Source organism: Sceloporus occidentalis, unplaced genomic scaffold (genome assembly GCF_023333645.1).
Source record: "Sceloporus occidentalis isolate IW3139 unplaced genomic scaffold, rSceOcc1.0.p SCAF_5, whole genome shotgun sequence".
NCBI classification, from domain to species: Eukaryota; Metazoa; Chordata; class Lepidosauria; order Squamata; family Phrynosomatidae; genus Sceloporus; species Sceloporus occidentalis.
This window is the reverse complement of record NW_028316985.1, coordinates 28,271,441-28,285,462: the sequence shown is the minus strand read 5'-3', so window position 1 is coordinate 28,285,462 and position 14,022 is coordinate 28,271,441. Positions and strand designations below refer to the sequence as shown.

The following is a 14,022-nucleotide window of genomic DNA, read 5'->3' as shown; positions in this document are numbered from 1 at the left end:
TGGACGCTATGCGTCCAGTACGTAAAGATGGCGGCGCCCATGTGGAAGGGGCGCCGCCATCTTGTACGTATTCTATACGTACTAGGGTTAGGGGGGTGCGGAAGCACCGCCCCTTCCTAACCCTAGTACGTATACAATACGTACTATATGGCGGTGTGTATCCCGCCCATGGGATTTTCTTGACAGATTTCTTCAGGGGTTGGCTGCCATTGCCATTCTCTGAGGCTAAGAAGGTTACTGGCAAGTTTTAGACTGTATAGTTTGAGCAGGCTTTATTGTATATAATTTTCAAAACTGCAGATTTTTGGTTCTGAGAATTAATAGAATCTTGTTCAAATCAATACTGTTGTCAATACTCCACTTTTAACTGCTGTAAAACTCCAAGTAGAGAGTCCTAATGCAACACTCTGCAGTATCATCTGTCTTGAAAAATGCTAACAACCTCATGTCTTATAAAGGACAATTGTAAAAGAACAGAAAGTAATAAGAACTCTACGTTATCTTAAAATGGTTTCTGTAATATGACATGAAACTCTAGGCATCTATCTGAATGATTTCACCCATATCTGTGGTTCAAATAAAAGAAAGTAAGATAAAGACAAAAGTGAACAGGCCATAGATGTATGTCTCAAAAGACAGATATCAGTTATGGAACAGTTTTTAGAAAAATTGGTGACCAGCTCATTTTAACACAAGACGAAACATTTCAGTCATCCTCACTCTCTTAGTTTAAGATAATTAGATTTTGCACAGAAAACATTCCTGAGATACAGAATCACAAGCCACGGAAATTATGCAATACACAGAAATACAGTGTTCAACAAAATACAGGAAGTTGAGCAATTCAGATCCTGTTTTCACTTTAAAAACATAGGAGTTGATTTTCCCCATGAACATCCCCCTTTTTCAGTGAGTGTTGTGCTTTTTATGGGCAAACAGGTAACCATCATATCAAAATGCATGTACTTCTACCACAATAGCTCAGCATGCTACAGGAATATGGCTTTGGTTTTCCCTAGGGACCATTTAAATTGTTACACCCACAAAATGAGGTGACCAGTGACCATAGAGGACAGAAAAACTAAATATGCTTTCTAAGATGGACTATAACCATATACTTTTGCCTTCCATTCATTGAAAAGTGATTGTGAACAGCTAAAAAGAGTTTAGAAAAAATTAAAGACAAATAATCTCTTAGTAAGTAGCAATTATAATAGCTATTGTTCATCAGAAAAATAAGCTGCACAATTGTCTCATGGATTTTACCTGTAAAAATGAAATAAATCTTCCCATCTGAATTTGGCTATCTCCTTCCACTTTGCTGGAATCCACAGCTAAAATACAGAATTGAAAAATTTTCACTGGTGTTAGAAATAACAAAATGTAATTTGATTAATTAATATAATAAATAATAAATAATAAAGATTTATTTCTAGCCCACCCAATCATGAAGAATCCGGGTGGGTTACAACAATAAAATACATCAGATTACAATAGAGTTTAAAAAATCAAACCCTAGACCTAGTAAAGCTTTACTACAACCTGCTTTGTTTGTGCCTTGAAATACATTAACACACCATTCTACATTTCCAGTAGATTTTAGATGAACAGCTCATTTGGAAACAATTCATCATATTTTAATAAAACCTTTTTGCTGCTACCCAACAAATTATATGGAAGGCTTTTCCTATAAATATTTTTTTCTGTTTTCTTTTACTGTTTCTGTTTACTTTTACTATTCCAGACGGCTCACGGTATCATGACGCACCTCCGGTGCTGTGTCCAGATGACGCAGCATTAAAGGGGTGTCATACAGCCATGCTGCAGCGGCTATGGTGCCCTTTGGAGGGCACAAATAGGAGCCACTTTTTGTGGCTCCTTTTTGTGCCCTCCAAAGGCTGCAGCTCTGATCTGTCCAGGAAAGAGGCAGTCTGTATATCCCCTTAGTCTCAAAGGTGCTATGAGATGTCTTTGCTTATTGATTTTTCAGACTAACAATTTAGTCTCTTAACTAACAATTTAGTCTCCACAGAGACCAAATTCCAATGTTGTATTTTGGTATCCAATGCTAGCAGAAACACCCCCACTACAGACCTCTGCTGCATAAAAGAAATTGCTTTAGAGGCTTCTAAAGAAATAATGGCGGGATACATACCGCCATATAGTACGTCTTCTATACGTACTAGGGTTAGGAAGGGGCGGTGCTTCCGCACCCCCCTAACCCTAGTATGTATAGAATACGTACAAGATGGCGGCGCCCCTTCCACATGGGCGCCGCCATCTTTACGTACTGGACGCATAGCGTCCAGACGTGTCGCGGCGCCTATGACGTCGCGAGTCCGCGCCAGGCGCCTCGCAACGTCATAAAGGCGCCGCAAGAAGAAGCTCCGTTTTGGAGCTTCTTTTTTGCTCCGCGCGGGAGCCGCGCGGTTTGACTGCTGCGGCTCCCTCGCGGAGCAAATGGCGCCGGCGGGAGACCGCCGCGAAGCGGCGGTCTGTATCCCGCCAATCATATTAATGTTCGCTTCCCTGCCATCTACTCTTGAGTAGGAGAAATGGGTCACAAATTCCACTAACTATTCTGCAATTACCACTACCCACTGTAGAGATTCCCCACGATTCCGGAAATCACTGAGAGATTTACCTTGCCCAGTTTTTCTACCTCTGACTTCACACAATGTTTTCTGTACCCACTCCCATGAGAGATGGGAACTACCATAAACACACATACAAAAACACTCAGTACCTGAGTGCACGCATATGGAAAAGAGTGAAAAGAAAGGATTTTTTTTTAAAAAAAAGCTTTTATTCTAAAAGAAAAATGTCCATAATAAAGGCATTATATACAGGAACAAGCCAATGTGATGTAATATTTTGACCATTGGACTAGGATTCCAGAGAATAGGGTTTGAATCCCTTCTCTGCCAGAGAAATACACCAAATTATATTGGACAAGTCCCATTCTCTCAGCCTCAGAGGAAAGCAAAGGCAAACTCTCTCTGAAAAAAATAGCCAATATTGCTCCATGGTAGGTTTGCTTTTGAGTACACAACAATAGAGGTACAGCTTCCTCATTCAGGGACAATGTGGAAAGTTACAAAGTTACTAAACAGTCATAAGTCATATTCAGCCCGGAATAAAAAAAACATACAGTACATCACGATGCCAGCAGCTAAATATTTCCCTGGTTCCAACCAGAGAATTTCCCAGCACTAAGGAGAAGGTTTTTAGAGTGCACAGGTTGCTGTATTAGGGAGGGAGGCTGCCAATTCTGGTGGAAGCAAAAAGATGTAACAGAAGTGAACAAGTGAATTCTGGCCAAAGCCAGGAAGGAACTGTAGATAAAACAGTGCATTTTGCAGCTGCTACTATTCTCTCTCTACTTCCTGCCAGTAAGGCAGAAAATCAAAAAAAAGTCCCTTGTTTCAGTTTTGGCAGCGAATCACTGTATCTTTTAAACATTATTTTAATAAAAGTAGATTATGATATGAGAAGCTGCATCTTAAAAGTCACTCACATCTTTAAGGCACAATTACATCACTTAACATCTTTCTTCTTTCTTTCCTACTTTCGACTGAAATTAACATCTACTAGAAATACGGTTGTTATACTATTCACTTCAGTTCTACAGCAAAGTCTGTTCCATGACCTCAGAAGGCCTCTTTCTCCTTCAAAGCATGAATGAACCAATTTTCAAAAGATTATTCTGAAAGCAGTGTAGTCCCATTCATCATACTAATGTGAGAAAGGAGGCTGAGATTTCTCCATAACCCCTGAAGGATCTGATCAGCTGGCTGTCATCTAAGCACTCAGCCTCCTCACTATTTGGAAGTAAAATTCTTAGTCCAGAACACAGCATTAACAAAAGGCCTCTCATGACTTACTCATCAAAGCATCATCATTGTACTTCAATGAGAACAGCTCTTATAGGTTATTAGTACTTTTATACTGACTGAAAGTTCTAAGCTAAAATAGAAATTGATTGGTTCAAGCACACGGTATTCAAAATGCATGCCATCTACAACCCGTGATTGTTCCTTACACAGCTAGTACAATGTACAATTAATATTTCTACCTTCAAGCTTTATTAAAAATATATGAATTCAGAATTAAGCAGTAATCTTACTATTTCATCAATTACGAATGCCTTTATCATCATCACTGAATTTAAAACCAGGGAAGTTACTAAAAAATCAAGAACATATTCCTCCTCCTCCCTTAAAGGTACCATTTGCTAGGAATCCCTAACTTAAAAGGGGAATTTCTTGGGAAGTACATGAAGCTGCCAGTCTATGTAACAGCCTACATGAGTGGAACAGCTGCCTTTACCTATCTGAGACCCTGCCAGTGACATTTAAATCCTGCTGTTCATGTGTGTATGTACTTCCTCTGAAGCACATCAAATTGCTGTAAGCTGCAGGAAGAAAAGATGCTTATAAGCTATTCTATTTTCCTAGATCTAACACAAGCTTGAGGATGTTGCACAACACCACACTGCTACACAATTTTTCACATATTGGCTAATATCGCTAATAACTTACCTCCTTCTCCATAAAACAAGAGGCCATTGTAAAATTTTGTTTCTGCCTGAGGAGAAAAGCAAATATATTTTTCCTTGAATAAGATGACTATACAGTCTCAAGATATATATATGATTACATCTTAAAAATATAGCATGTGAACTACAAAATCTAGACAGCAGTTCATATCTAATGAATTCTATGAAATATTACCTCATACTTTAATGTTTTGATTTCACAGCACAGGGCAGCGTACACAGTGATAACTTTGTTTAGAACCTAGGTAAATAAAACAAAAACAAGTACAGGATGGCATATGTGCAGCATAAAACTAAAAATACAGATACATCAGAAGAGAAGACATGGAACAGGACCCATGCTACTGGCACTATGAAAAAAGGAGTTCCATTTGACTTCTCCTTTTCCTAAACTGCTTCACTCTGCCTGAACGCTGTAACACATATGTAACTTTAAGAACTGGTCCTTGTGTTTGTTTTTCTCTCTCCTTTCATCCCAACCCCTTACATATTTGAAAGTTTGCAACATGTTTGTAAGCAGGACATATTAAGATCAAATTCACAAAAGATTTTAAGTTACAACACAGTGTCAACAAACAATTTTGATAAGTATTTAAAACCTAAGATCTTTACCTTGTTTTCTGTCTTTATGAGCTCAAGTAAGGAAGACTGTTCATAAGGCAAAAGCTAAAATTAAGCAAAAAAAACCATGAGAGTTTATTTTCAAGAAAAGCCAGAAGCCTGTCACATGACTCAGTTAAACTGATGAAAGTACACTAACACAGTCCTTTCAAGCAGAGTATCAAATGCAATGCGTAGCCCTTTTTTGTTTTAATTTATGGTGCTGATAGACAACAAAGATAATCAGTTGTACTTATATAGAACTCTAGTCTGTCCTCCTGGAAAAACACATGACTAAGATATACAATCTTTCAACAATTCATTATAAAATCATACTGAATAAATGATGACTATGAAATGGAAAATGCCTATGTGACTTCTTCATTTTACACATAGGATAATGGCTAATTATCCATAATGGAAAAAAGTAGGGAGGGGACAGAAAGTTTGTTTGCTTTTAGAGACACATGTACTCTCCTAAAAGTACCATACATCAGAAGCTTAATCTACCAATAACCTTACATAATTAGATTTTCATACTAGCAAGAATTTATGTTTACTGGAAAGCATGCAACCTAGCCATTTTTAAGTTATCAACTAATAATCCAGTCAAAGTATAAAAATGTGGTGAGACTGTAAATAATTAGTAAAATAATCAGTAAACTATTAATTGTGGACTGGATCCTGATGAGCCCCCCCAACAAATAAGCACTTCTACACAAATAGGTATAGATGTATGGCAGCATGAAGGTAGTTTCTTTTCCTCCAGTGCTATTTGCACTCCATTAAATGTGGGAGAACAAATGGTGCTGCCATCAAAATGGGCAGCTTTTGGTCCTAGTCTAAATTAACCATTCTTAATTTGTGCTTCTTAATTGTCACAACAGGGTTTACCGTACACATTTTATTCATGTGTTTTATTCTCCACTTTTTTTTAGTTAGTCAGGGAACTCACTACCATCAGGTCTTCGGCTGGGCAAGTCCGTTCTCTGCCTGCTTCCTTCAGACTCCTTAAAGATCACCATGTCTTGAGTGGAAGCCAAAAAGGAGAAACACTATTTGCATATTAATTTTCCTTCAGGTAGATGGCTCCAAGCCTTACAATCAAAAACTACTGTTTTTCCATCCTATTCTATCTTTTCCTCCTTGTAACAGACTTTTTGTGGCAAGTAACAAGACTGAATTAGTGGAGAAAATACAGAAGGGTTTCCAATAGGTCTTGAACAGATTAAGGTCTGTACAATGAAGCGTTTGAAGCATGGGACAGCATGATGCAACCCTTGTCTGGAAGTACAGTATCCATAATTAAATGAAGCTTAATGTGTACATATTCAATATGTGTGCATAATAAACTCAAACATACATTTAATGCAATGGGATCAAGATTGAAATCCCAGACATCTCCTATGGAGTCATCCAATGCATCTTCAATTCTCTTCAACTGGGAAGTATATGCCGCCAGAAATTTCTCATAATTCTTCAATTGGACTTCAACATGGATTTCTAAAAATAAACAGTATTATTTTCAGTTGTATAGATTATTTTGTAGAGTAGCCATTAATATACAATCTCTTCAATTTTCAAGAATTAAAAATATCTAGATGAATACATTGGGGTTTTATTGAACTAATCCCACATCTTTCCCTTAGCTTGTGGCTGTATGCTGAAATTAATCTCTCTACAAATGAGCCTTTTTGCCCCAAACTGAAAGATTTAACATAAGCCTGCATCACATTACTCATATGCTTGATGGTAAAAACTCATGAATTTAGGCATTCATATTTAAATAGTCACTACATCTATTTTTGTCATGTTTTCATTAATTATGCTATACAAATCTCATATTGTATGATTTCTCATATTGGTATGATTTCTCATACCCTATTTATTTATTAGATTATGAATTACATGCCCAGGGCTGTAGATAATAAAGCGTTAACACCCAAGATTCATTTAAGTATTTCCATATCCAGTGCCAGTTGAATTGGCAGTTTCTGCACCCCACATCCACTGCTAGAGTCTTGGATGCTGAAGGCTAATTCCAGAAGGTTTCCCAATCCAGGGAACTGGTTTTAGAGTAGAGAAGGGATTGTCAATTCTAATAAAAGTATTCCATAGAAAAACAATGGAAATACACCACTAGACCCCCTGGCCATAAAAACCTTTAACGTCCAGTGCCTCCAATACCCTGTTTTGAAGACTGTTCTGCAACAAAGATAGATGTAGTAAGAGTACTGTATAGCAAGTTCCTTTACTACTTCCAGTATGCCTGGTTCTCTCACCTTATTTATGATGTTGCATGTACTGCATTTCTCCTTTTGGGAGAAAGCAGAGTTTTCAAAATAGGAGTTGAGTAGTTCTGTCTTCTTTGTCCTCACACAATATTGTATTCTCACTAAACAATAAGTCTAATTCCCATCCTCTTCCACAGAACATACCTGAAAAGGCCTTTTCTTTTGATCTTAGCATCCCTTGCCAGATTCAGCTCATTCTGTGTTTTAAGTCTCTTGACACTATTACTAGAAGCCCATTACCTAGTTTCCCTGCAACCGTTCTACAGTGGTCCCTCCACATTCACTGGGGTTTGGGATGAAGGCCCCTGTGTATGTGAAAAAAAACCACAAATAAAAAAATCTATTCTTTTTACCAGGGAGAACACCTCTCTAGGAATCTCCTTGTTCTCCAGTGCAAATCTACGGCCAAGATCTGCCAGATGTTGATCACAGAATCATGCTGGAGGACCTACAAATGCCCAGAGAAGTATTTTCTCTAAGAACATTTAGATTCTCCAGCACAACTCTATTGTCACCTTCTGGTGGAGTTGCGCTGGAGGGAATACAATTTCTAGAGAGAACATATTAATTAAAATTGGAAATAATCAAACCCACAAAAGTCAAAGCCACAAATGTGGAGGACCACGTGTATAATAAAATCTGCATATACAAAAGCACAGGCCTGGCACAGTTGTCTATGATGGAGGAAGAAGTTGTTAGGATACAGTTAAGACTTCACAAAATGTTAGAGTTGAAAGGAATCCCAAGTTTCATTTAGTGTAACCTGCTGCTGATGCATCAAGGTGTATTGTCTTATGTTTTCTAATGCTTGAATATACAGAATTGGATTTGAGGAATATTTCTCTGATCAGATAAATAGAATGCCAAAATTGAAAAGTTAATCCTCCTCCTGGAATTGAAAATGATATGCTTTAGATTACCATGACAGGAAGTAATCACTTCATGACAGTTCTATTAGACTTGACGGTTTACTCTACATTCTGAACAAAGATATTGCTGAATTTCTGAAAGAACAGTTTGTATTAGAGTAATATTTTCAGATCACAAGAACATTGTCACATAGAGTTATTCTGTTACTCTTTTCAAAAAGAAAGTTTCGAAAGTGACTAATTCCATTTCCATTTCCAACAAACAGAGCATAGCAGAGAAATCCACACACCACCCAACTAAATTATTTCAGCATGACTTAATTCTTCTGGCTAAAGCAGGGAGTAACTGCAGGAATATAGAGACTGTATCTAAGAGGAAAGAATCTACTTGAGGGGAAAACACAGAATAGACACACCAAGGTTTGGAGCTGGGGGGGCGGGGGGCATTTGCCGTGAATTAAATTGGAGATAGAGCAAACAATTCTAAGAATAAATTGTACTGTTTTAGGAAGATTAAGTGAAACAGAAACTGACAGAGGGCAGGGAGAAAGGAAAGCATTACCATCACCAGAGAATTCACTTGTCAGAGAGAGAAGAAAACAACTTCAGTTGTGAAGAGGAAAGCACATTTAGAAGAATCATGCCACACAGCCCAACAGATGTTTGCTGCAGCCAGCAGAAAGTTACAACAGACAGGTCCAACTGAATGTGCCCAGAAGAAGCCACTTTAGACCTAATATTCTTGAATCCATGACTTCTATATAAGAATCACCTTTTTATTCAGTACTCATCTGAAACAGTCACCATTGTCTGTTTTCATATTCACAATTGCTTGCTACGATACACTAACTCAGTTCTACCTGTTTAAAAATTGCTATGAGATGTAAATAGCTACTACGTCTACAAACAAACAATGTGAGATAGCAATTTCTATCAGCTCCAGCCAATATGGCCAATGGTCAAGGATCTTGGGAATGGTAATTCATTTGTGGAGGGCCATGGGTCACTGCATGAGTGGATATATTTTATGACTGGGCAGGAGAGACAGCTCACATCCTGAAAGAGGGTCTCTGTTTAAACTGAAGATAAAACAAATTTTCTCCAGGTTATGTTAGAACTACCTCCACCTTCAAGTTCTGTATTCACAATTACTATCCAGTTATGCTTCCCTTTTCATTCATTGCATGCGTACTCAACATCACTAAACCACAAGAACCTGTTACAGACTGCCAAAATAAAGCTGCCTCGTCCTTGGGTCCTAAGAGTCCGGAGGTCATGCCAAAGCCACACTCCATTCCTAAGCACTGGAGTGCAGCTTTGGTGCAGCTTCCGGATTTTTTAGGATGCATGCATCATTTAAACAGCATACCTCCAAAGAGACCCGAAGCAGCTTTATTTTGGCAGTCTGTAACAAGCCTATATAGCACAGTCTTAATTGCAGTGGGAGTAGCTGAAGAGTTGTAAAAAGAGAGTGATTTTTATCATCTTCCCCAATGCAATTTGCAGAGGCTTTTATTGACAGTTATAATAATGGAACCAGAAGCTGATGACTTATAAATTAATACAGAAAAAGAGATGTTTACTTATTGTAGAAAAAATAATTTTTGAAAACAATTTGAGACATTTTAAGTATTTTGTAACTATGCTAGTCTGTGGAAGCATGAACAATAAAACTGTGCAGCTAGGAAAAGGCTAACAAATGTAGATGCTATAAGCTTTGCTAGCACACAAAAACTTAACCCCTGTAAACTTCTAGTGCCACAATCCTTAGCCACATGGTATGGTTGCATGGATTCTTTACCCAAACATTTTCCACCATCCATGGCTTGATAATATTCCAAAAGGACACAAATCCCCCCCCCCCCAAAAAAAAATCTTGATTTTGCTATTTTATATAAGGGATACCATTTTACTATGCCATTGTATATAATGGGACTTGAGCATCCACAGATTTTGGTATCCATGGGGTATCCCCCCTATTTCAATACAGAAAAGCTCGCGTGGCCATGTGATAGGAATTTATTTAATGCTGTAGTGGCTTAATTTCTGGTTTTGTTGTTGCTGATGTTGTGTTTCTGACTTAGGGGACCCTAAAGTGAACCTGACATAGTGTTTTCTTGGCAAGATTAATTCAAAGGTTTTTTGCCCTTGCCTTCCTCTGAGGCAGAGAGAGTGTGACTTGCCCAGGTCACCCAGTGGGTTCCCATGGTTGAGTGGGGATTCAAACCCTGGTCTCCAGAGTCCTAGCCCTCAAACCACTATGCAACAGTGGCACTTTATTTCTATTTTTACGTCTATTCTTGTATTGTTTTAAGATGGAGGGAGGGAGGGAGGAAAGGGTGTGATTTTTGTACAAGTGACCCTGAAATCCACCCCTCTTTAACCTTTAGCCAGCATGGCATGTAGTGATTTGAGTGCTGGACTAAGACTCTGGAGACCAGGGTTTGAATCCTTGCTTGGCGATGGGAACCCACTGGGCGACCGTGGGCAAGTCACACTCTCTCAGCCTCAGAGGATGCCAATGGCAAACCCCCTCTGAATGAAACCTTGTGAAGAAAACCCCATGACAGGTTTGCCTTAGGAACAAGGTCACCATAAATTGGGAATGACTTGGAAGGCACACAACAACAACAAAAGGCAAACCTATCACAGGGTTTTCTTGGCAAGATTAGGAGGATTGGTCATTGCTTTCCTTTGAGGCTGAGAGAGTGTGATTTGCCCAAGATCACCCAATGAGTTTAATGGCCCAGTGGAGATTCAAACCCTGGTCTCCAGCATCATAGCCCAACAGGGAGATCTGAAATTAGATACGGGGATTATGGAGGTTAAAAAGAAAGAGAGAGAGAAAAGGAAGAAATATCAGAGAACAATGGGACTAACAGGAGAATTATTTAATGAAAGATAGAATATGTGTGTGTGTGTGTGTGTGTGTGTATACATACATACACACACACACATTTTGGGAAAGGATACTGTGAGGGTTCAAAGAAAGGAACTAATGAATGAAGACTGAAAGTATAATTTAAGGGTATAAATGGAAGATAGAAATGAAGGAGTAAATAGAGGAAGAACAGAAATAAAGGATGAGAGTTGTTTGTAGATATTGGTTTTATATGCTTGAGTGGGTTAGGATGAATTTGTTTAGGAGGGCAATGGAGTTTATCATGCGAAGAAGATCGGGAGTTTATCCTGTGAATATTCCGGCAAAACCGTGTAATTACGCAAAACGATTTCACACAAAGTCGCACAAAACCCGCCACTGCGTTAACACGCATCTTTTTTACTTTCTGGTTTTTGAAGGTGATGTATTTCCGGCGTCGTTTTATTCGCGTGATTGCGTGTGATCACCCATTCGAGTGATCGCTTGCCATTTTCGCTTTATTTGCGGGACGCTTTAAACGCGCTTTAATCTCTTTCTAATGCCGAAATTAGCCCCAGCGCGATAAATTCCGACGTAAGTTAGTACCTGCTGCTATAAAAGCATGTAAATGAAGCGAGTCAGGTGTGTGAATAATATCTTTTTTATCATTATGTTTATGTATTTTATTTATTTATTTATACATTAATTTTAAAAAAATACTCCAAAAAGAATAAGAAGGAACCCTTCCCTTTTTAACCTTTGGCCACCTTGACTAAGAGGGAATGGGAGGGCATTTCAGTTATTCTGAGGGCGTCCTAACTGCCTGAGGGCTGACAGGCTTCTGAAGCCCCTCAGGAGAGAGATGAGTTTTTAAGGCGGAAGGTACCATTTCCCCTAGAAGGAGGAGGGGGAGTCCGACCGCGGGAGAGCGAAACCTCAATGACCCACCTATGAAGGACAGCTGCCTCCCCCCCCAGGACACCTTGGAACGTTCCGTCAGAGAGTTGTCCCGCTTTCCCCACCAAACCTTACTCTGAGAGCCGTCGTCGACGCGGTCGAACTCCCAGTCCGGCGACAGAGTCTCCAGCGCCATGACAAGCCCGCACCCAACACCAACACCGCCAATCTCTCTTTCTCCCTCCCCACCGCCTGACACGAGACTTCCTGTCACGCCCGCAAAGCGTTCTGGGAAATGTAGTTATCTGGTCTCCTCTGAGGATTGGTGGCGTTCCACAGCGCCCCCTTCCGCACAAAACAGCACCTAACTTTTTTCCCCTTAATGCAAAAGTATGGAGGCTTTGGTGGCCCAAAACACACTGCAGAAATAATCCATTTTGAGACCGCTTTAACTGCCCTGGCTCACTGCTAGGGAATCCTGGGAATTGTAGTTTATTTGTGGCACCAGAGCTCTCTCTGACAGAGAAGGCTAAATGCCTCACAAAAACTACAGTTCCTGTTTTATGATGTTCTTATTTAAATGAATTGTTTTTATTATAATAAGCTTAAATGTAAATAAGAAACATGATTTCTTTTTATGAAAATAAAGTATATATATATATATATATACACACACTGCATTTTCATAAAAAGAAATAATGTTTTACAGTATTTAGATTTAGGCTTATCATAATATAAACAATTAATTTAAATAAGAATATCATAAACAGAAACTATATATATATATATATATATATATATATATATATACACACACACACTACAGTTCCCAGAATTCCCTAGCACTGAGTCAGGGCAGTTAAAGCAGTCTCAAACTGGATAATTTCTCCAGTGTGTTCTGGATCTTTATTTATTATTTAAATCAGTGATTCCCAAACTCAAGGCTTCCAGATTTTTTTGGACTCCAGCTCCCATAATTCCAGACTATTGGTCAAGATGGCTGTGAATTCTGGGAAATGAAGTCCAAAAAAACACCAGGAGGACCAGAGTTTGGGAGTCACTGGTTTAAATAATGGAGGCCTGCTGGTTTAGTGGGTTTAGGAGTGAAGGACCCAGGTGAATGTGGGGGAAACGCAAATAAAAACAGAAACACTGTTCTTTTTACCTGAGAGAACGCCTCTCTAGGAATCTCCAGGTCCTCCAGTGCAACTCTATGACCAACATCTGCCAGAATTTGATCACAGAATCACACCGGAGGACCTACAAATGCCTAGAGAAGTGTTTTCTCTAGGGACTTCTTCAGCACAACTCTATGGTCAACCTCTGGCAGAGTGGCGCTAGAGGGTCTAGAGATTCCTAGAGAGGACATATTGACCAAGATTACAAATAATCCAACCCACAAAGGATCTCAGTAAGGCCTTTGACAGGATTCCCATGACATTCTTGCAAACAAGCTTGTAAAATGTGGGCTAGACAAAGTAACTGTTACATGGATTTGTAACTGGTTGACCGGCCGAACCCAAAAGGTGCTCAACAATGGCTCCTTTTCATCCTGGAGACAAGTGACCAGTGGGGTGTTCAATGGGGTTGGGGCCCAGTGCTATTCAACATCTTTATCAATGACTTGGATGAGAGATTTGGAGACATACTTATCAAATTTGCAGATGACACCAAATTAGGAGGAGTAGCTAACAGCCCAGAGGACAGGATCAAAATTCAAAAGGACCTTAATAGATGAGAAAGCTGGGAATCCTTCAATACCCAGGATTAACTGCCATTAGTTTATGCTAGTTAGGGTGGTGGAATTTGCAGTCCAGCAACATAGCGACAGCTTCAGAGTTGTTACATCTGCTTTAAAGGCCAAACCAGCCTCGTCTCAGATATTCTTAAGAAACTTCCCATACAACTCCTGAATATAGTAAGATCTTCAGATCGTGAGATGGA

The 14,022-nt window shown here is 39.2% G+C and overlaps 1 protein-coding gene across 2 annotated transcripts in view; it reads right to left on the bottom strand.

The window, feature by feature from the left end:
- Nucleotides 1–12,335, bottom strand: part of WASHC4 (WASH complex subunit 4) — a 63,628-nt gene extending 51,293 nt beyond the window's left edge. For both annotated transcript variants that reach the window (XM_089528022.1, XM_089528024.1), the window contains exons 1-6: nt 12,214–12,335; nt 6,522–6,661; nt 5,171–5,224; nt 4,734–4,799; nt 4,542–4,587; nt 1,267–1,334 (exon numbers count right to left, since the gene is read on the bottom strand). In XM_089528022.1, coding sequence (XP_089384148.1) covers nt 1,267–1,334; nt 4,542–4,587; nt 4,734–4,799; nt 5,171–5,224; nt 6,522–6,661; nt 12,214–12,274 — 435 coding nt within the window. In that variant the 5' untranslated portion in view covers nt 12,275–12,335. The remainder of the gene's footprint in view (nt 1–1,266; nt 1,335–4,541; nt 4,588–4,733; nt 4,800–5,170; nt 5,225–6,521; nt 6,662–12,213) is intronic.
- Between the last annotated feature and the right edge of the window lie 1,687 nt (nt 12,336–14,022).